The sequence below is a fragment of the Apteryx rowi genome, unplaced genomic scaffold, assembly GCF_003343035.1.
Source record: "Apteryx rowi isolate R43461 unplaced genomic scaffold, aptRow1 scaffold_46, whole genome shotgun sequence".
Classification (NCBI taxonomy): Eukaryota; Metazoa; Chordata; class Aves; order Apterygiformes; family Apterygidae; genus Apteryx; species Apteryx rowi.
In genome coordinates this window covers 687121-710872 of record NW_020450716.1, presented here as the reverse complement: position 1 = coordinate 710872, position 23752 = coordinate 687121, and the positions used below count along the sequence as shown (strand labels likewise).

Here is a 23752-nt window from a genome sequence, read left to right as displayed (position 1 = left end):
CAGTTTGTTTTTGAGTGGAAAACTTAAGCAAACCAACCATGCCTTCAGACCAGGTGGTCATTCTTACTTAGCCCCAAATAGCTGTCCATCTTTTCTACTACTTCAAACTGTTTCATATAGGGAATTTTGTTACCCGGTTAAGAGATTGCTACTGTAATAGGCTTTGGGACAAAGCTGTATTTCAAGGCCTTGTTGGAGAATTGGTTTTGGTGCAAAGGCATAGTGTCAGCTGGATTTCTAAGGCGAGATGTGTGAGACTGAGGTGACCTGGCGTCTCTCTTGCTGCTGAACATTGTGTGTCCAGCCTTCACCTGACCCCATTCACTCCTCCCCCGCCCACTGGTAAATGCAGAGAAAGTGACTGGAATGCAATGATAATACAATACAGTGCTAATACAATATGGGAGACTGCAAATGTGCAAGGTGTTGTTGTGAAATGGGCTGTGTCTAGTATGGAAGTATTCTGGATATGGAAAAAGCAGTGCCATTGTAATCCAGAGCATGTGTTAACGGAATTCAAGAGGCGTTACTGATTTTAATATATAGGCGTACTTAAAAATCAGACTTTCTGCAATATGAGTGAAATTTCAAATCAAGCAAAAACAAGAAGGTTGATAGTATATCTGTCTCGGAGCATATTTTCTTGTACAGTCCTGGCTTTCTAAGCCTCATCATACTTGCATGGAAACCCTCATCTTCCTCTATTTAGAAGTCCTTTCTTCATAAGAGAAATAAAAATATCCAAATTGTGTATACAGGAAATCTTAATTTGTTCTCTTCTGCCTTCTCACCTGTTGAGTTAGGCAATATGACAATTGGTGAGGTCCTTCAGGCTTTAAGGTGCTTTTTTTTTGGCAGGAGGGGGGGAAGGAGAGCACTCACTTTTGTCTGTAGGTAGTATGAAGAAGGCTAGAAGGATTATAGCTGTAAATGGTATAGAAAGAAGGAAAAGTAGATGCCAGTTTCTAATTTTTTTTTTTTTTATGAAAAGGTTTGCACTTGGAAGAAAGGAATCTTTAGGATTATTTGGCCTTTGACCAGTCTAAATGTAAGAACATCTTAAATAGAGCATTGCCTTTTTACTATTATTTTTGTGGGTTTCTTTGTTTACTTGCTTATGGGGGGGGGGGGGAAGGAAGCAGAGGAATTAGGGCAAACTTAAAAACCTAAATGAGAGTCAGTTGATTCTCTTGTACCTTCCCAATGGAAATAGAGAAGCCGTAACTATCAACTCTGCTCAATATTATCAACTGTAAAGCTTGTTCTAAACCAGAAATGCCAAATGCATTTATTTCCTGCTGCAAATGCATTCTAAAATAATTACTGTTTAAAAACAAAAAGTACTGAATGAAAGGAGTCAGTGTGAATATCCCAGTTGTCACATACTCATATGTGAAATTGAGACAGGCATTATTGTTTGCTCTTCTTTATATCTTGTAACTTCAAACTGAACCTTTCTTGTGGAAATGGTTCCCTCTCAGTGCATATTACTCTCTTAAGTGACTGATGGGGGCTGATAGGGTCTTGGCAGTGTAACAGCAGCTTGATGTATGTCCTAAAACTATGTATAAACTGAGCTTGTAATGTGTGTGGTTTGGGATAAAATGTTCGGATTTTTCATTGTCTTGTGTGACCTGGGGTGAGGAGAACAACAAAAATGAGATGCGAAATCTTGTGCTATTTTGTTTGTTGACGTTCTCTGTTCCCTTCTCTGTGGAAAAGACGGCACATTTATTCTTATGCCTACAGCTTGTGCCATTCTGGGCCCGGCAGAGGGAGAGCTTTGTTGCTGTTTGGGCCGGGGTTTTTTGGGGTTTTTTTTTTGCTTGTTTTTAAYTGGCAGCCAGGCTAGGGCAGGGCAAATAAACGGCAGGCAGAGGAAAAAGCGGGCAAGAAATCCTAGTGAAGATGGCAAAACTGTGGAGCCCTTCCCCCTCTCGCCCGCGCGGGAGCCGCCTGCCTGCCGCCGCCCGCCCGGGCCGCCAGGGGGCGCTGCCGCCTCGCGGCGGCCGCGGAAGGAGGCGGGGGGGGRGCGAGGCCGAGGCGGCGCGCAGGCGCGGTGGGGGCGGGAGCGTGGCGGCGCGCGCGCGGGAAAGGCGAGCTCACGCGGGAAAGGCTGGAGCGCCGCGCCGCGCGCTCAGGTAGGGGCTGTGGGCGCGCTCCCCCCTTCCCCCCACCCTGCGTCCGTTAACGGCCGTTGGGGTGCGCGGCGCGCTCTCCGCCGCCGCCGGGGGGGGGGGTGGCGGCTGGCCCGGGTCGCTGCTGGGCGAGCGGGTCTGCCGCCCAGGGACGGCTCCCAGCCTGCCGAGCCTCTGCCTTCCCCCTGCCCTCGCCCGGGCGCCGGTTCTTTCCCTTTGCGTTGTCGTCTTAGTGCAGAAGAAGGAGAAGCGGTTGTTATCCGTTATGGGTCTGCTTACTGTGCGTCTGGCGTTGCTTTGACCCTTGGGTGGGCCTCGTTGCTTGTCCTCAGCAGGAGCTGGGTAGGGCGGAGCACCGTGGACTGAGAAGAACAGGATCAAGGCAGTCTTGGGAATGCTGCCGCACGCTGGGAGGTGGAAGGGAAAAATTAAAAAAAATAAAAAATAAAAAGATTTGCCCCCAGGATTTACTTGAGCATTGTTCCAATTGGATATTATAACCTCACCCTGTGCTCCTGTTTAATTCTGTTGAGAGGCATGCTTTATTGCCTTTATCACAGTATGCCTGGACAGTAACTTTAATGATAAATCATAGCTTATTAAAATTCTCCCCTAAATCTGTCATTCTGTCCATTTCTGCAGTGAAACTTTTATGGGATCTGTTTGTGGTGTTTGCAAAATCTGTGTTGACTTTGATCGTCTCAGTTATAAGAAACACCAGTTTATCCAGTATTTGCTCTGTTTTCTTTAGCAAATATGAAGGTCATCACTTGTGAAATAGCATGGCATAATAAGGAGCCTGTTTACAGCTTAGACTTTCAACATGGAACTGATGGGAAGATCAATAGACTAGCCTCAGCAGGCGTGGATACTGCCGTTCGCGTAAGCTTCTACGTTTCAAACTTTTTTTTTTTTTTTTTAGCATATAGAGCATCAAATGTCTTATTATGTAAGATGATGTGTTATTAACTGGTAATATGAGTATTATCCAGTGCAGGATAACAGCAGGGTGTGTTGGTTTTTTTTTTTTGCTTTGGAAAACTAGAAAGTAATCAAGCAAAAGTGAGAACTTGTTTTAAAATCAGTCATCTTGCTAACCTGCTGTTACTTAACTTTAGCTGGTCTGTGATTAGGTCTTTACATTTTGTGCTTCAGGAGTTAGTTTAAAAAAAAAAAAAAACTGTCAACCTGCCTGGCCTCATTGATGGATGTTTAGGGAAAGAGTATGAGATTGTACAGGTATGTACAGAGTGACTCCTACCCTGACATACTGTCTTTGACTGCTGCTGAGTGTTGAACTGACATTTTCAGAAAATTGCCTACATTGACTGCTGGCTGGCATTCCTGAATAGTAACTGCTAATTTAGGGCACAGTCTTATGGATTAGTAAGAAACAACTAGTTTTCATTTCTTTGTGTTCATCAATGCTGAATTTCATTGGCTGTTTTATCAGTGGTCACTCAGCAATACGAGATCTTGTGATCTTCCTTTTTCACTCGGCTTCAGATGCAACACTCCTACATAATTTTGGATTGATGTTAGCAAACTTTGTTAATCAGCTGTTCATCCCTTTTGAAAATCACCTATGAAGATGTTAAATAGCACAGGCCCAAAAGGAAGTGACTGTAAGGTTCACCTTTGCAAAATCAAGCCTTTGTTTACTATTTTCTAAATTCTTTCTAATGTGGGGACTGTCCCTCTCATTCAGTGGTCACTTAGTTTCTCTAAAAGCCTTTTAATAGTTCTAGTTGGAAAGCTTTAGGGAAAATTGAGTATGCTGGGTGAACTGCATTCTTTTTATCTGCATGTTCATCAGCTCCTTATTTAAGGCTAATGGACTGGTGAAGTATAATTTCGTTTTCAGAGAAATACATTGACTCATAATTTTTTTAATGGTTTCTCTGTATGGAAGTTAGACTTAACGATCAGAGTTTTTCTAGGTCACCATTAGAGCACTTCTTTAAAAAACAAAAACAAAAACTGACCCAGTGTTTGCCTCTCCTGTTTTTCTGGTGCTGAGACTGAAACAGAGTAGGTTACTCATTGCTGTTAGGCTGTTTATTTCATGTTTGAGTTCCTGTAGGTCTCTTCAGCAGTAGTATCTGCACCTGGTGATTTGCAGTAAATTTTTTTTTTCTTTTTTTGTGGCTTGTTCACTAAAATCTCTTCTGCTGCTATTTCAATTTGAGACAGTTCCTCAAACTAATCCTGCCATAAAGAAAGGTTCCAACCCAGGAACCTCCCTGTGCTCCTCAGTAGTGAACACCAGTGCAAAGAATTCATGTAGGTTTTCTGCTATGTATGTGTGTATATATATATGTATGTATGTATCTGTCTGCTATGTATGTAAGTACATATCTGTCTGTGTGTCTTTGCATGACAATTCTACGTTTTAATTATCCGTCGGCCCTGCTCACGTTCTGTCAGGCTTCCACCATCTGATATATCTGAAGAAAAAATAAAAATACATTAATGGGATCTTACTACATGTGCAATGGTCAGGAAAAGAGAAAGAATAAGCTTCCACATAACTGATCGGCATGACTAATCTAAAGGCCTCCCTATTTTACAGATGATAAATGGGATAAAGATGTCATTAAAAATCAGGTTTTTAATTCCGGTAGCCTCAGCCAAAACTTTTTCTATCCTCGTTGGCAAATTGCCTTCTCACCTGACAGTGTATGTATTTCAGAGATGTTGGCTGTATATAAGTTGCTGAATATATACTTAGGTCATATTTATATATGTTTCAGGGCCAGAAAATATTCAGTGTTCTTTGACATAAAAAACTTCTGCTACTTCTGCTTATTTCAGAAGACTATTGCATAAGGAAGAAAAGCTGGAAAAAATTACAGAGGTCTTTAATCAAGCTGCTCCATTGCTTGGTAGTTCCCTATCAACACATGTTATTTTCTGAACTGAGTTACATGCAAGAGCAACTCTGACCTGTCATAATGTTGTGGTTATGATCAATGGAAAACTGGAATTGTTCTTGATATTTTGTATCCCATATTTCTTGCTCAGACCCTCAAAATCCTTCGACCTTCAGGGTATGCTGTAAAACTCTTCAGCTTGATCAGATTTCTAAAGAGAGCTAATAATTTTTTCTGTTGTAGAGAACACTGTGTTTCAGATTTGTTGCTATTTGTGGTTGGCCAATTTGTTGACAACATATTGTTATGTCTATAATTTTGAATCAATTGTCAAATTAATCTGAACCTAGAGATTGTCAATGTCGTGTTCGGTTGTCTTTTTATTTCTTGGAAATATTCAGTAATATATTTCAGTAGAACTAAAGAAATACTGCAATGTAATTACAGTTGCAGCTTGTAGAGAGGAAATTTGCAGTGCCACTGCAACTTTATCTCTGATAGTTTCAGATAACAAGTTCAGAATGACTGCTGAAGGAGTAAATGCATGAATAACTGAAACAGTGCATATATAGTACATTGGCCTATCTTCCATTTTGTTTTTGAAAACTATATGTAATGCTTTTGTAACTAGATATGGAAAGTGGAAAAAGGACCAGATGGAAAAGCAATTGTGGAATTTTTGTCCAATCTCGTCCGCCATACCAAAGCAGTAAATGTTGTACGCTTCTCTCCCAGTGGTGAGATCCTAGCATCTGGAGGAGATGGTGAGTAATAATACATAATGAAGCTAATATAAAGAAGCTGTGTTTATGCATCTGGTGGAAGAAAAAATGAGCATGGGAACTTGTTCATACCTCTCTCCTGCTTTTCCAGTTCTGGACTTGTGCATGCGCTCCTATTGTCATTAGTACATGCACGTCATGCAATTCCTAAATAACTTCTCACTGACTGTGTGTCTGAGAGGCTCTGTTTTCCAGATATGAAAGAATTACTCTCCAGATTTCCCAGATGGGGGGATTGAAGGGTTTACCTAGTGTCCTGCTGGAAGGCTGTGGCAGAGTTTGTAAATTTAGCCCTGTTTCTTGAGTGCTCCAGGGGTTCTTCAGTCACAGTAAGGGCTGCATTAGATAGGTGCGTGCTTCATGAGGCAGAGCTGGGTGTTACCTGTCTCAGTAGAAAATTTTCAAAACCCARACAGAAACATGTCCAGCTCTAATCAAAAGCAGACTGAAAGCTAAGTGCTTAATTCTCATCTCACTTCTGAGGATACTGCTCTTTATTATATCACTTAATAAAAAATAAAAGACGTCAACTTAAAATCAGTAGCTCATGCTGGAGGAGAAAAGCGGTCTAGGGTCTACTCCTCCCATTCCAAAGAAAAATCTGCTTTTCGTGTGTTTTATGTGAGATAATTTTAATGTTAAACCAAATGTAATGTATTAACAAAACAGCAGGAAAGAAAGCTTCATGTTATTTCTTCTACAGATGCTGTGATTTTATTGTGGAAGCTGAATGATAGCAAAGAATCAGAACCGTTAGCTTTTCAGGATGAAGATGAAGCTCAGCTCAACAAGGAGAACTGGACAGTTGTTAAAACTTTAAGGTAGCTTCAACTTTTATGAGTCTGGTTATTTTTTGTTTGTTTGTTTGTTTTGATTAAACAGTGCCTTTTATTATCTGGTATGGTCTTCTGTTCARTGTATGTAGAACTTCACTGCTCTCAAAAATTTACTTGTTCCAGTATTCATCCTTCTGTGATCTTTGACTTTTTCTTTTGATACAGTACCAACCTGTAACTTCTGTGTTAAGGCAGAAGATTTGGCATTTGTGTGAGATAGCTGGTATGCTCTGAAATTGGTTCCTGAGGTTAGGAAGCTTAAACTTAGAGCTTTGCCCAGAGATATATAAGATAAATATGAAGTTTTACTTACTGGTTTTATACTGGAAATTTTGATCAATATTAAAGCAAAAAAAGTGCCAGTAGATGAAATGGTTTATGTAAGTTTTCCAGACAGTAGCTGTGAAGCTAAGCCAATTTTTTTCAACTAGTCTTGTTATAGTTGAAAATACAGTATATTATACAGCCTTGTTTCAAGCTGTACAATGATAAAATACACACAACATGCCTGCTATAATTAAATAAGTGTTAGTGGGAGTTCATAGTGGCTAAGGCATCAAACCACTGCTGGCAGTTGGAATACAAGTGTATGCTGTTCTTGCTTTCCGTAGAAGATTGAAAGAGATTAGTGGTTTTGGAACCTGACATGCATTTTTTTGATGGGCAATATGTGTAACACTACCCTGCTTTCTGTGTAGTATCTGGGAAAGTCTTGATCTCTTGTCTGTCTACACTAAAGAAATCATTAAGAATTTACACTTGTTTACAAGAAATAAATAACTGCTATCCATAACTGATGCATTCCTTGCACCTACTGAGGTTGATGTGAGAACACTTTCAAAAGTTCTAGTGAAATTGCATGAAGCATTAGTATGGTCTGGAGGTACAACAAAATTAATATTGCTTAAAAAAAAACCCTTTCCTTAAATAAAGTGTGGCAAATACTTAAGCTGCCACACTGTATGAKGAATCTTCAGTCTACAAGCAATACAAATTGTTTTTGATGGTGTCCTTCTAGGTGATTCTCATTATCTTACAATGTTTGTTTAGACTATATCTAAATCAACCTTAATTTTCTTTGTTTCATGTGGTTCTGTTCAGTATGCATGCTTCTGTTTAATATTTTTTATGAAGCCCATAAATACACAGGAAAGTTTTCTTGAATAGCTTCCTAATTACTTCAGTGGTGCAATGTTTTGTGTTCTGTCTTGTACAAATCCTAGAGCTGTTCTTTTGCAGTCCTTTAGAAATAAATTCATAAATTACTTTAAATGCAGGATTTTCATTGTCTGTGAAAAATGAAGTGTTTAAAAGGCAGTCATATTTTGGGTAGAAGCAGGATGTACTTTTCTTGTTCCACTCCCTTCTGAATATGGAATTAAAAAAAAAAAAAAGTAATGGCTTTTTGTTTTACTTTTATAATGCTTTATTTTTCTCTCCATGATTTTTTTTTGATAACCTTAAACTATACAGAACTCTTACTTTTACACATGTAGCTATTCATTTTATAATTAATGATTGCTTTCTTTTCTGCTGGCTTCTAGAGGTCACTTAGAAGACGTGTATGATATTTGTTGGACCTCAGATGGAAATTACATGGCATCTGCCTCTGTAGATAACACAGCCATAATGTGGGATGTCAGTAAAGGTAAATGCTAAGTGCAAGTTTATCATCTGTGACTTTAGTCTTGCTGCAAGTGTCTCTTGGTATTTATCAAAATAGTTAAAAGTTTCTTTTGATGATTGAACAATCCACTTAATTGCCAGACTTCTGGGACTGTGATGCAGGTACCACCACACACAAAGATAACCTCAAGCTGGCAAAATTTACACATCAGTAATCTCTTCAACTCAGAGTACTCGGGAAGTAACGTTTGCCCAATTTTTTTTCCCAAGCTGCCACACAAGCATGCTGTATATTATTCATTCTCCTGCTTCCTCCCTTACCCCCAAACAAACAAAACTTGACTGATATCAGGTAACTACCTGGGTCAAAAGCGGAAAGCTAGTATAGGATACAAGCTCCATTTGTGTAACAGTTTTGGGGCTGCATCTAGCAAAGCATTTATGTTCATGCTTACCTGCAGATCAGTGGGATTGCTCATGTCCTCCAAGGAAAGCCCATCTAGAAAAGCTTTGTTGGACCAGTCCAGAGTAGTTAGTACTCTGCAGGTTTCAGCTGTATGTATACAGCTGGTAATAACCAGACAGGTTAGGCTGCTTTACAGTGGCTTGATGTCTTCCTAATAGCAGTGTAGTCATTAATTTCTCTTTTAATTTAATTTGGAAATACTTAGCTTTCTCCACAGTTAACCTTTAATCTCGCATTTCTAATACTTAGTTTCTAATTAAGAAAAATAAAATAGAATACAGATTGTTTTTTGTTTTTTTTCTTCAGTGTATACACACATGAAAACATGAATGTTCTGCTTACATTTTTCACATTCTTGGTTTGAGGGGTTTTTTGGGTGCTTAATATCTCTCCCATCCTAACTGCGGACACATATACTCCCTTCCAGAAGTCTTTACCATAAGTACATGAATGTACAATTAAGTGTGTGCATGTTCAGAACATAAGTATGTTAACAGACATCATGACCAAGTATGTTTTGCATCTTGGACTGCTTGTAACGACTTCAGGTCGACATACCTATTAGAACTACTACTAAAAAACCTGGATGTCCTCTTATACTAATATAACCTATTTATCTGTAATGTCTTTTATTGTCACTGCTTTCTTTTAGCATGGAATTAATGATGTGAAGCAGTTTTGTGTCCTCTAGGCAGAGGCACATATGATAAGTTGGAAGTAAGAAGCCATTACTGGAAAATGTATGCTTTCTGATTGAAGTTGTAGGTACATATAGGTAAAGAGTTTCATGGCTAGATTCTCATAATGACCCAAGCTAAACATTTGCATGTTTTTAAAAAATGGCTGGAAGAAAATTAATAGTAAAAATTCATAGGGCTGTTCAGCACAAAGATAACATCACTGGTGTAAGATATCCTTAAGGTGGGAAGTGTTGGCAACTGGGAGGGTATTCTGGAGAAATATCATTTTGTACTTGCTCTGTTCTTATATGCTTCCCTAGGCATCTATTGTTGGCCACTGTCTGAGACAGGATACGAGGCCAGAAGGACTTTTGGTGCGATGCCTCATGGCCTCAACTCTCTTTGTGTAGTCTTTCTCAAGAGCTATTGTCTTTGAAACTTGTCGGCTCGTAAATTATTTCTTTTCAATAAAGCAATGCTGTACTGTTAGAAGGACATCTGTCACTGGTATTTAAAACAAAATGTTTTGTGAGAATTACCTGTAATTTTACTTAATCACAATACTTTGGATTTGTAACGTTCATTCATGAACTTTGGAACATCATTGGGGTCAGAGAGTTTATGTCTTTGACAGATCTTTCTGATAAGAGTAAGCTGTGGAAGAACATGAGCTAGCACTGCTACAGAATTATTTCTAATAGCTGTCCTTGTGTAAGCCATCAGTCAGTATGTCTGGAGTATGGTTTTTAGTGCCTGCTCAACAGAGTAGATGAGTTTATACAACCGTAGATGGAGAGCCTGGCTATCTAACCCCAGCTGAAAGTTATGTTTTAATGCTGAAATTTCTGGCTCTGTATCCAGCCAAATCTAGTTAGTTGTTGAACAGTATTCTAGACCTRTATGAATATTTTTTTTCTAAATCAGAAAGGTTTGGAAATACTTTTGGCTTTAAAATATACTCATCTTGTGCATTTAACACCTGGACCAAGTTGTTTATCTAAGTTAGTTTGTAGGGAACAAGCCTTAAATTGACACGTCCAAATTTACTGTACTTACAATGATTCTAGAAACAAAGCAACTATTTCCAACATTGTTGTCAGGTACCACCAAGTTACCAGTTTGTATGTTTAAAACAATGCTTTGTGTACATTCTGAAACGCTTTGCCTTTTTTTATTTCTGAAATGAAAAATTGTTTTAAAACACATTGGTCTTAGAATCTGAAAACTGTTTGTAATTTCAGGACAGAAGGTTTCAATATTAAATGAACACAAGAGTTATGTCCAAGGAATAACCTGGGATCCTCTAGGCCAGTACRTTGCAACTCTGAGTTGTGATAGGTGAGCTGTTGGTCTGTGTTTTGTCTTAGTGTTCTTTCTTGAGGATGAATGAAGAAAAAGTGTATGGAGTGGATGTGATTTTTCTTTTAATTGTATTCAGATTGTTTTGTAAAAGGGCTGGCGTGAAAGTAAAATGATAATTTAGTTAATCTTGTGGTAAATGATTGACTCTGAGTGTCTCTCTAAGCAAGAAATAAGCTTATGCAACCTTTTGCATAAATTTTTCTTAAGAAAATGAGTTTTTCTGGTATTGGTCATTAGAGATATCAGACATATCTTAAGAGAATGCTGCATCAATTGGTTGTTAGTGAGCTAATAAGTTCATCCTTGTCAATATGCTTTACAGAAAGAAAAAAGCAGGTTAAGAAATTAGTTAAAATGTTTTTTCCATTGATATCTTTCTTTTGCCCTCTTGCTCCTTCCATCCCCAGCAGTTCTGTAAGTGATGTCATTGGGAAAGCAAACACACACTTCATAAACTTGGCCCTTGTCAGAGCTTTGCAGTTCAGCTTAAGCTGTTTAGGGCATGTGTACTGCTCTGAAGGGGTTCACAGCTGGCTAATAAATGCATGTCATCTGGCACCCTTTGCAGAGAAAATTGCTGTAATAGTGGAAAAATAGTTTTGATTTAAGAAACCAAGAAAAAGGGTAAGTAAATGGCTGCTAGGTCATTATGAGCCTCTGTCTTCTGATAATCAGTTATGTGAAATTCATGTGCTTTTATTAAAATGAGCAGTAGTGAAACACAAGTGATGGAGATACACACGAGTTTTTCTTGGAGTGAAGTTACAAGCTAGGGTACAAACTAATCTGAAGAGGGGAAGTTTTCCACCCCCACATCTTGCAGACGTTTTTCTGCAAGATTAGCAGATAACAGCAGCTCAACAGGAGTCCAGCAGGAGCCAGGTCCAGTGCCAGGAGTGGGCACTCAACAGTCCGGGGGGCAAGGAGACCCCTTCACCCTTTTGGCAGATCAGCTTAGCTGTGACACATGGCTTCATCTGGAACCTGTAGTTCTGTGAAAGCCTCAAACTGACTGCTGTTTGCCACAGCTTCAGCTTCTACTTTCCACTTCTAGATCTGTACAGCACTCTTTGAGGAGCTGTTTCACCACATTAAATCAGCAGAAAGCTCTGGTTTTTGTGTTAGGTTAGTTTTCTGCCAGCCTAACAAACCAGTATAATTTAGTGAAGGGTTTGATGAGTTTAAGAGCTGTTAGAAAGTAGGGGATGGTGGGACCAGCAGTTGGATTAGCTTAGGCTACCTGCTGATGAAGTCAGGGGAGTTCAAACATTCTCTACTGAGTTATACTCCAGTTTTCATTTATTCCAAAGGAAACTGCCCCARTGAAGCCTAGAAATACAGCTAATTGTCTTTGGGGTTAGTTCACACTCCGTAGGAACAGATACAGCCACTATACTACAATTGGGAATGACATGGCCATTCACTGTCCGTTATTTCCTTCCTTCATGAATGTGTATACTGGTACTTCACAAACCTTCTTGAGTCAAATTGTTACCAATGATTCATTGGTTATTTAGTCATGAAGGCATGTCCTCCCTGGTGGTCTTTGATGAACAGAGTTATAGTAAACGTGTGATTGTCATTTTTATGTGGCAGTCACGACTGAAAAGAGAGGTGTTGTAGCAATGTGTGAAACTTGGGGTGAAAGCGAGCTGTTTATAGCTAACTGTGTTCTCCCCAATGTAGGGTCTTGCGTGTATACAACTCACAAACCAAACGTGTAGCATTTAATGTTACCAAGATGCCTTCRGGGGCAGGAGTTGAAGGAGAGGTATGTTGTTCTGCTACTAATGGTATTGGAGAATGTGCTGGGTGCTGTTTTATGAGGGTTACTCTATTCCATGAAAATACAGGGCAAATATTTTCAGTTCAAGTACTCTGTATATCAAATAGTTTTGTGTTTGTCTCTGTCTCATCTCTGTGTTTGTGTAAATAGAGAGCTTCTCTTCGGGTTTCCTCTAACACTGTAGAAGTGACAAAGAATGCTGCCTACTGCTAGTGATCTCTTACAAGTTCATCTGGATAATACAATATGTCTTTGGTTATTAATKCTTTAAAAAAAGTGTGCAAATTAGTATGGATAGTGAATTTTTAATGGAAGGACTTCAAACATATCTGTCAGGCAATAGCTGTAAGATTATTTGTGGATTTGATATAGCATTTATATTGCAATAATATTTTAATTGAACAGCCTGAAATCTCTGAAAACGTACTATAATTTTTAGGAAAAATATGAATTAGTGAAAATTTAGAAAATTCTTTCTAGTCCTAAGAGGGCAGATGAAGAGCTTTCTCCCCAAAGTGAAGTAAATTATAGTAAAAATAAAGTAAATGATAGTGTATATATAACATTTCTAAAGCTAGCTATAACTTTTTTTTTGTGGGGGGAGGGGGGGTGGACACTGGTGAAAACATTTTTACACAGACTGAAGAACAGTTCTGGGAGAGCTCTTTGCCATTATAGAAGTTTCTCATTAAACCTCTAATACTCGAGTTAAAATTAAATACCCAAGGAATGGGCTTTTAGACTGACTATTAAATAATGTTGTTCTCTAGGTTATTATTACTTTTTCATTACTGGTCTAATGTGACTGCTCTTGGAGTGTTTTGATTAGTAGCTGAAGAAGGATCAAGGGCTGTTTTCCTTAGCTGTACAGAATTTATAGCACAGAGAAAAAGTGAGTTTGAAGGAGCCATGTCTTTTAAAATACTTATCTTTTAAAATAAAAGTTTCATTCAGGTTGGATTGTACAACCAGATGATTTTTCTCACTTGGATTTCAACTGACAAATTCATGGCACTTCTCACAATCATATTTTCAATGTTACAGGCTAGGAGCTATCGGATGTTTCATGATGACAGCATGAAGTCATTTTTCCGCAGACTCAGTTTTACTCCTGATGGCTCCTTATTACTCACTCCAGGTATGTGAAAAGAACGTGTACTACAACTTGCCTTTAATCTATTGCACCCTCCTTTGATTGTGCATCAAGATTGCTTTCAAAACTGATAGGGGATTCCTGTTTATCTGAATCATGCCATTCATTCATTCATCATGTTCTTATTGAGAAGAAAGAGACTCCGCAATACTCTTTCATTAACAGTCCAGAACCTCAACTTTCTTCTGTGATTAAAAATTACCTATAGCATTTTTCTTAACTGAAACATATATAAATTGCAACACTATAGCTCTATTAAAATAGAATTGGAGAATAATGAGTGGTTTCTTTTGACTTGTCTGGTCTCTCTTCATTTGTATCCCCATTCTGAAAAACATTCTACAGTCCTAGTAAAAGTAACATTGCAAGGAGGGGATCAGTTTGCCCATATAAGCACTGCTTTTGTAGGTGTCTGGCAACATCAAAAAGAAGTTTTGAGGGGGAAATCTATAAGGGAAACACAAACAGCACTAAATAAATATTTGGGATGCCTTTTTGTGTTCAGATCACACAGCTATTGCCCAACTAATACAAGCCTAATTCCTGAGAAATAAAATRTTTATGAACATAAAGTGTGTACTCAGTTGATGAGTAATGTTTTAACCTTTATTTTCTCAGCTGGCTGTGTTGAATCAGGAGAAAATGTGACAAACACTACATATGTTTTCTCCAGAAACAATCTTAAAAGGTAGAGTTTAATAAGATCAAAATATCTTTTTATTTAAAAAAATCAAATGTTGTTTTCTGAAATACTGTTTCTTTCATAAAAGGCCCATGGGTCACCTGCCCTGTCCTGGAAAGGCAACTCTTGCCGTTCGCTGCTGCCCAGTATACTTTGAGTTGAGACGAGCACTTAATAAAGGTACTGTAAATCCTTCAGGTACATACTTTTACAGCAAATTTGTGAAAAGGACAATCTGGCTGTTTAGTTGCAGGTCATACTATTCTATGCCCTAGCCTTTTTACATTAAGATAGCGTTGTACCACATCTTGGAAACTGTTTCCTAATTTTAAGACCCTGAATTCGTCTTAAGAACCTCATGAATAGCTTTTGATACAGAGGATGAATGTTCTTATTTGGCCTGTTAGGCTACAGAAAACACTGCTTAGTATTTAACTTTTAACCATTTTGTGTGAATAAAAGAAAATAATTTGGCTTAGCACTAAAGGAGCAACCTAGTGAAATTTTTTCTTCTAGATTCAACTACTCACATTGAAGAAGCACCACAGAGTTGGTGTAGTTTGCAGCAACCATTGGTGTTTATTTAAGGAGGCCAAACTGGTGTTACTGGCCAGAACAGGAGTTCTGAGGAGGGAAGGATTGTTTGAAGTTGCACGAGACCTTACCTGGAGACTGAAATCCAGCCTTATTGTGAACCCAGTGGGGCCAGGAGTTTGTATATGTTTTTTTTTTTAAACAAGACTGATCTTACTCTGGTGCAAAGACAGAGCTTTGGTCGTTTCCAGCTGGAGTGCAATAAAGGCTCTTTCTTTAGAGGACAATCGGTGGTATTCCTTAGAGGATTTAGAAATTATCTGTTCTGTATGTGTTCTGTATTTCCATCATAATCTTTAGATCCGTTGCCATGCTGTGTTGCAAGGTAAGGAGATGAGTGTCCATTCTCAGTCTCTGTAGCTCCTCTGAATGGAGTGTTTAGGTTCTGCAACACATTCCCAGAAAAGTGAAGATCTGTGATAGTCCAGAAATCTATAGAAATTTGTGGTACCTTACATTAACATTAGGTGTGTATCTTTTGTAATCATCATGGAAGTGAATAGGAGCTCTGTATAGTAGTAATTTCTGAAAGCAGCTAGCTAGCAGTCAGCTTCTGATGGAAGTTGGAAAAACCTGCCCTTACAAAGACCTACTGTTGGGATCAAAGACTAACCAGTAGCTCAGATATCACAAAAGCGAGTTAAAGCTATTGTTTTGAATAGGTCATACAGAATATAATGTGGCAGTATAAATTTATGGCGACTTTGATTTAAAGTATATCCTGAGATTTGTTTGTTCAGACTTTAGTAATAAAGTACATATAAATATGTTGAAAAAATTAAACTGGAAAATATATGACAAATATGTAACAAAAGAATAGCAACCTAGATGGATAAAACTTCTGCTAACTTTTAGTCTCTTAAGCTAAGACTAAACAGAACAAACTTCAGTCAACAGAAATGTTGGTGCCTGACATAGCACTTGTATAAAATGTAAAGTGTAATCTTCTCAGCCATTGTCTTGATATTGATTAATAATAAAAGCTTTTTTTAGGTTCATGACTGAGCTAGTGCAGTTACTACCCYGCGATGAATACAAGAGAGAATCATCAGGCTGTTTTGTTTCTTTGCATTCTAGATGAAATCAGTCAGAAATCAGCTCCTGCTCTATTTAAACTGCCCTATCGATTGGTGTTTGCTGTTGCTTCAGAAGATTCTGTGCTTTTTTATGATACTCAGCAGTCGTTTCCATTTGGTTATGTTTCTAACATACATTACCACACCCTGAGTGACATTTCATGGTAGGTAAATGGTAGATTCTTAAGATTTGCTGAAGATTTGCTGCTGAGGGGGGAATATTGTCTTTACGTGTTGAAGTTCTGCTCTTATGTCTTGCTTTATTTTTCTGTTTCATTTATGACATGTTTGGTCACTGTCATCACAGTGTCTAAACAGCAAGCCACTTCTTGTTGCTCTTGTGGGAAAGTTGCAGGGTTTTTTTATCAGCTGGGGAACAAGGCACAAGGACCCTAAGGACAAACAGCACTTTTGCACACAAATGTGAAATTTGTACGAAAGCTAATATGGCACAGAGCGCCCATGAGAAGTACTTCCTGTCCAGGCTGTGTTACTTGTAATAGTTACCTAGAGGTTTTGAAGGTCACCCCTTTGAGTTCAGACACCTGTATCCTGGCCAGTTCCTGCTTTATATGCACAATCTGCTTGCTGCTTCTTTGTATCTGAGACTAAGTGATCAGTCTGGTTTGAAGTGGGGAGTCAGAAATGGAGCTGAAAATTGGACCCAAGTCTTGCAGTCAGGATACAGTCCATCAACTGGACTAGGCTTCCTCTCTCAAGCCTTCCTAGCCGGTTACCTAAGCTGAGGGCTATGTGGAGGCCTCTGTTTCAGAAGTTATAATTGATGCTCAGATACTTTGAAGACCATTGTGTGTCAGGAGGAGGGGAGCAGAAGAGAAAAGAAAATCATGTGTTTTAAATCAGTGATCACCATTACTTGGTGAAATGAGCAGCAAAGACCTGTTCACATAAGCACTACAGTGATTCTGAGCATTGTCTCTACTCAGCCCAGGGAGCACAGCTAAAGAGCTTGAACTGCCCTGTTGGGTCTGAATGAGCAGAGCTCAGCACTATTTCAGAAATTAACGRAAGATTTATATACCTGCAATTGAACCATACTTTGTGCCAGCTCACATGCATGCAGGTGTTGGCAGCAGCATATTATAGCTGATCAAAGACAAGGCCAGAGATACACGTGAAGACCAGACTTGAGTATCTGTTGTTCATTTGAATTGGATGTCTTTCAGCTGTCTGAATCTTATTTAGACTTAGTTGGGGAAGGGAGGAGGAAAAGACAGGTACAGCTTGTGTTATAGATGGCAGGGAGGGTTGAGGAGAGCAGTTCTCACCTTTCCTCTTAATGGAAAACAAAATCTCAAATAGGTCCAGTGATGGAGCCTTTCTTGCTATTTCTTCCACGGATGGATACTGTTCATTTGTTACCTTTGAGAAGGATGAACTGGGAATACCACTGAAGGAGAAGCCACAGATAAGTGTCAGGAATTCCAGTGCAACAGAGAAGAAAGTGAAGAAAAGCCAGTCACACAAAGTCATTTCCCCAGGCTCTCGACTGACAGAGGGGACTCCTCCTAGCAGGACCACCGATCCCAGCACTCCCACTCTTCAAACTAGAACACCCACAGCTGCCAGTAAGGAGTTGCCTTCCACACCTGTTGGCATAAAAAACGTTCCARCTTCATCCTCAGACGAGAGGAAAACCAGCCAGCCAGCCAGCCAGCGTACTAAAGTAAACCAGCCCAGGAGGATTACTCTCAGCACTTTACAAGCGTGGAGCAAGACGCCAAGGTGAGATTTATGCTGCCGTTTGCAATCATAAATATGAAGGCCAAGACAAGCTGTGCTTGTGCTACATTTAAAGGGCTGAGGTTTAGACATAAATTCCCTGCCTTGTGTCTTGGTGGTAGCTGTCTTGACATGGAACTTTGTGTCCCAGTTGTACTACAACTGAAAGGTCAGAATGTTTCCTGGATCCTAAATGTACAGCTCTTGTATTTCTATCTAAAATGTGAGGCAGTAGCACAGTTAACTTGACCTTTATGCTTTGTGCATAGGGCAGCAACAGGTATCTACCTTCAGGCCACACTTTCTGTATAGAGATGGTGCCTGTAGACTTCAACTGTGTCCGTTCTGACAAGAAATGTTTTAAGTAGTGAAGTGTGCAAGGCTGCACAGGCCCTCAGTGTGCATAGTCATGGGTGTGGGACTTAATACATTGATTGGTGTTGTTTCCTAAGGTGAAGATTTAGATGTTTTTAGAAATTGTCTGTAATCCATATATTGGCAGTCACACAACCTGCAATATAAGATCCTGAGCTAGTCTGCAGCAGTGAGGAGAGAGCCATGCAGTTCGAGACCTGTATGTGACCTTTTCAGCAAAACAAGGCTGTTTTATAATTGAAGGAGTTTGACTTTCTTACAAGAATATATTAATACGTGGCTAGGTAAGAAGTGGTGAGCAAGAAAGGAGGATACTGGATCTCATCAGCAACTGTGAAGAAAATTCTTGGAGAAGATAGTTACAGGATGATGGTTTTCTGCATACCTCTGTTTCATCTGCACTGAAACTAACATGTCAAAGGGTTCTAGCTAGTTGAAAGTGACAGCAGTTGGGAGAAGGGGGTGACTGATGGAACTAATTCATTTTTTGTTTTTTTTGAGAGCACGCAACAGCRAGAACACACCCTCGCAAGACAGGGACAGAGAGAGAGACAGAGAGACAGAGAATCCCATGAAGGCAGAAGAGAACAAACTTTTAACATGAGCTAAGGTGGCTGGCTACCATTCTTGCAAACCCCAAGACTTTTACAGAAGTGTAGACTACCAGGCCCACATCATTGAACCTGCACAGATGGCTTATATCCTTGGCAGGACTGTAATCATTTTAATATCTTTAGATTTCGGTTTTCTTCTAAATAAATAACATTTTGCTTTAAAAAGACTCTTTGGTCACCATATTAACATTGGTTACTGTTGTTGGAGAGAACAGCACTGAATGAACTGAGTACAAGTCAGACATGTTGGAATAGTCATGATTAGCATGAGGTATTGCAGCCTCAGCTGTGATCTGAGATTAAGAAAATGATGATGTTTTTACCCTGAGACATGTAAATGTGCCAGGAATACAGACTGCATAGAGAAATTGCTCCAAAATGATTAGGAGTAGTTAGCTTGTGACACTTCTTACAAATCTGGTCAAAGAGAAGCTAAAGGTTTGTCTAAAGTTTTGCAGGGCTACAGATAGAGTAGATTAAAAATCTATTTTTAACCCATCTGTGTTCTAGAATTAAGAAACTATATTTAGTCATCTCAACTATTTATGCCATGAGTGCCATCTTGTAGTAGCACATAAGGTGCTGCCTCTGTGTGTGTGTGTGTGTGTGTGTGTGTGTGTGTGTGTTCTTTTGGGGGGGGGGTTGTTTTTTTTTAAAGCTCTGCTACTTTGGTGGTTTATTTTTAAATGCCGTCCAGAAGAGATTTAGCAGAAGAAAATAGCAGATATGACACGAAGAGCTCTCCCCGCCCCGTAATTGTTAGTCAACTTCAGTGAGCAAAAGAATTCCCTAGAGACTTATAAATCTACAGCTTTAACAAGGACAGGGCCAGCAGAAGGGAACAGCAGGCTCTTCCAGTGGAACTGGAAGCTGTATCGGGTGCCAAGAAGCAGTGTAAAAGCCTTGCCTCTGCAGCCAATCTTAACTTTCAAAGAGTTTGACCAATGTAATATGTTCAGAAAGTGAATATCAGGCATTGTTTTACATATCACATATACAAAAATACTTGCTAGTGAAAAAGGTGAATAGTGTATTTAAAGTACTTTTTTAAAAATACTCTATTCAAAATGTAGCAAGAGGGAAAAAATGCATAGTAAAACTACATGTAAATTTAAATGATTATAATCTAAAGAAAGTTTCAAATAAAGTACTTGTGGATGTAGTGTCTTTAAAGCGCTTGAATTGTTTCTGCTTTTTTAAAGGAGAATAAACTTGATTCCAGTGAAGACAGATACTCCAACCTTGACATACACAGATGCAGTTTTGATACCTCCTTCCTCGGAACAGGAACACGGTAAGCTTTTGTGGCTATTAGTATCAGCAAAGTTTTTTGCCAATCATTTTTTTTCCATTTTAGACTTCTGGTATAATCTATTATGAATTTGAGTGTAATCTGATAAATATAAAACTCCTGAATCAAGCACAAACCCAAGGCTGTAAAGCTTCCCCATCCTCTGGCTGTGTATGAAAGGTGCTTTGGACAATGTGCAATGTGTTGCTGCTCTCACTGTGGTTGCTTGCGGGCAGCTGCTCATGTGATAGTATGTCAGTACAGTTTTACATTAATGGGTGTGTTGGCTGACAGTTGAAACACTAAAAAAAGAAATTTGCTTGGAGGTTATGTCTTCTAGGTCATACAAGTAGGTTTTAAAGGCACTTTCTGCTGTTGTACTTGCAGCACACTGTTGTTTCAGATGCCAGACTCTCTCAAACCAGTTTCTTTTGTGAGTGAATTCTTTGTGACTTTAGAAAAGAAATTTACTTTTTAAAATCTGGCTTCACCTAGCTTAAATGACTTTCATATCTGCCTGTTTCAGAGGGGCCTTTACCATCTGATGACAGTCTTCAAAATCCCCCAGCATCTAAACGCCCTAGAACTGAAGAAATGTCTCTTTCTACATCTCCTGAAGATCAAATGAGCTGCAATTCAACCAAATAAAAACTAAACTTTTAGTAGACTCTTCACAGTCAGAAGGCAATGCAGCCGTATCTGAGAGTGCATTTCTTCTTGCAAATGTTAAATCCTCAGTTCCTGATGGAAGTACCATATGCATATTAGACATAGAGCTGTGAAGAAAGAAGCTGGCAGTAGAAGACAAAGGCTTCAGGAATGTAGCTTTGCAGAAGAGGAAATAGTCGGAAAGTGACTTTAAGTGCACTTCTACTTCTTGAAGACAGCGTTCTTTTTCAAGAAATGTCACAGCTTAAGGAAATTGGGGAAATCTGGGAATTGAAAAGCTGTACAGTAACATAAGCATCTCGATCAAAGTCACTAAATTGGTGTTTTTAAACATTATGTCTTCCAGGAACCTGTCTGGCTAACCTAAAACCTAAAAGATTAGTTTCTAAGGACTTGAATGCATTCATAATGATTTCTTGTGGTTTAAGACAAAAGAAAAAAAAATCTTTCTTTCAGGCAGCTTGGCTTATACATTTAGCATTGTGCAAAGTAATTCATGCCCTCCAGTACAGGTGGAATGAAAGCTGATGTTCACATGCTCTGAACGCAGCAGATGCAATACCGCTGTTACGACTGAAATGGCAGTCAAAACATATAACTACAAGAAACAGGGAAGCAGAAGGAAGAGACCCCCCTGAAGACCTGTTACAAGCATTAAAGAGAGGAAAGCAATTCTTAATTGTTTAGTCTCCATATTAAAAAAAAAAAAAAAGCAGACATGAGATTTTTTTGAGGCAGCAAAATCTGAGTGTATACATTAAAAGTACTGGTTTCCTTTTTCTCTTTTATCCAAATCTAACTCCCTTAGCCAATAAAATATAATACAAATCCAGTGTATATTACACCTTTAAGAATTCATTTATTTTAGCATTTAATGCTTGCTATGTAATTAAACTAAGACTTGCAGCTTGAAAACGAGACCAAAATGTTTGAAAACCACACTTGATTTTTTTATGGTGCGTGGCCTATGACTCCAGAAGTAGAACGTGCAGCCACAATATTCTAAACTTGTATGATTCATTATTTTTGCTTACCATCATGTACTTATTTTTCTAAAAAGTAGGATAGCTGTTAAAATGTGAATAGTTGTTCTAGCTGATGATGGTATATAAAAGTTTTAAATGGCATTTTCTCTTGTGATGAAGCATATACTACTTTCATTTGAAGTTCCAAAGTATGCAGGAGGGAAAAGTTGTAATTCATATTAAAGCTCTTTACCTTACATTCTTCCCTGGATCTGGTTGTTTTAAAAGTGTGTAATTTACTTCCTGGTTTTTTTCTGTCAATTTCTAAGAAACTGGACTAATACTTTAGAAAAGGGGAATAAAAATGTTTCAGAAGTAAAAATTGTAAAAATTTCACAAGGAGAAGAAGTATTAACAAAAACCTATGTCAGAAAGACCATATCAAACAATTGAAGCCTACAATCAAATTTCAACAAAAATTAATAAGCAAAGAATTATAGGAAGCTAATTACATCTTTGCTTTAAGCCAGTGAGATAAGGATGGAGCTGAGCTCTGCTGGAAAACCCAAACCTGGGTTTTCTTATAGTAAGAACTATAAAGAATTTATTACCAAGCAAAGCCATATCTAAAACCATTTTTTTTCCCAAAAAATTTTATAGAGATATCTGAATTGATAGCTAATGCAGATATTTGTAGCTAACATGCATTGCTGGTCATGCTCTTTTACTTTTTGTTCAGCTTGAGCTGTAAGGATATTAGTATTTCATCTTTCTGTGGGATGGTGTCCCACCTGGTACTGCAGTGTCTGGTTTTATACCCTGCAAATGATCCTTTGAATTCAAACTTGCAGTTCTAAACACTAATTGGAAATGTTATCTTGATGTTTAATTTTTTTTTTTATTTATTTATTTATTTTTTTTGCACAGTGTATTTCAGCATAAACTACCCTTTCTGTTGAAAGCTACTAGGTTGGGTGTATTATGTTAATGGCATATCTGGTCTCTGTGGTCTTCAGATACAAGTACTTACCACAGCATTCATCTTTATTTCATACCGTACTTATTCAGGTGACATCCACTTATGTTTATACTGTTTTTCCCTCTTCCCTCCAATCTGATGGGAGCTCTCAATTTAATGTGGCCTCCATTGCTTCCAGCTGGAGATTTTTTTTTTTCACATCATGATCTTTGTCAGGAAACTTTACTTGGTATTTCATCTTCCTTACTAGGACTTTTTTTTTTTCCATTTGTCCTAATTGTCTCATGTATACCAATATGATTTCTTACTTCTCTTTTCTGTTAATTCTRTGTTACTTACTGTTGGGAAACTTACATGGAACTAGTTATTTAAACTTTTTTCATAAATGGATGCTTGTGTTTTTTGTTCTTTTTTTTTTTCTCTCTGAGAAGCCATCATTCATATATAAATTAATGTCTTTAATGCTTTGACAGTCAGAACTGAATTTTCTGGTTTCGGTGATTCCTCTTTCAATCTCCAAGGGGGCAATCCCCACATACATTTACCCATGAGACGTTGAAAACTTTATCCTCACTCTGTTTGTAGAAAGTGTGTTCATGTTCTGTTCTCAGTCGTGCACAGGGCTCTGTTCTAAGACGGAACATGCCCACTGCTATTTCAGTTGACTGCCTGGTAAGGTGATGTATTGTATAGCCATAATTTTTTCAGGGGTGCTCGTTTGTTCAGATTTCACTCAAATGTCATTTTTAATTGGCTAGCTGAATTGCTTTTAATTCAAAGGGACCCTGAGTTCATATTCAAGCTGTGAACAGGATGTAGACATCTTCTGCCCAGGTCAAATTTTGCTCAGTGTCTTCTGTGAGGATCATATCCCATCCAAGAACCATCACTCTGCTTGTACTATCTTGATGAGGTAACATCTCCTTTCAACCCTGCAGCAGTAAGAAGAGGGAGTTGAAAACGTGGAAATAACTCCCAGAAGAGGCAGCAATATCGCTGTTCAGCTCTGGGAACTATGGAACTCCTTATTTGGGGTGTGTAGACCCTGCACCAGTCAAAGCA

At 38.6% G+C, this 23752-nt stretch overlaps 1 protein-coding gene across 3 annotated transcripts; it reads left to right on the top strand.

The window, feature by feature from the left end:
* The first annotated feature begins 2062 nt into the window (after positions 1-2062).
* Positions 2063-21968, top strand: CHAF1B (chromatin assembly factor 1 subunit B). 3 transcript variants are annotated; one of them, XM_026077709.1, is made up of 14 exons: positions 2063-2141; positions 2890-3020; positions 5643-5775; positions 6497-6614; positions 8174-8277; positions 10643-10739; positions 12450-12534; positions 13594-13687; positions 14321-14390; positions 14473-14564; positions 16056-16218; positions 17378-17800; positions 19989-20080; positions 20604-21968. In XM_026077709.1, exons 2-14 carry the CDS (start codon positions 2895-2897, stop codon positions 20723-20725), a joined length of 1719 nt encoding a protein of 572 aa, XP_025933494.1. In that variant the 5' UTR covers positions 2063-2141; positions 2890-2894; the 3' UTR covers positions 20726-21968. The 3 variants fall into 3 exon arrangements, with proteins under 3 accessions (XP_025933494.1, XP_025933496.1, XP_025933495.1); XM_026077711.1 differs by lacking the exon at positions 20604-21968 and adding an exon at positions 18674-18782 and having other exon boundaries at positions 19989-20074; XM_026077710.1 differs by lacking the exon at positions 2063-2141 and adding an exon at positions 2392-2418.
* The last annotated feature ends 1784 nt before the right edge of the window (positions 21969-23752 follow it).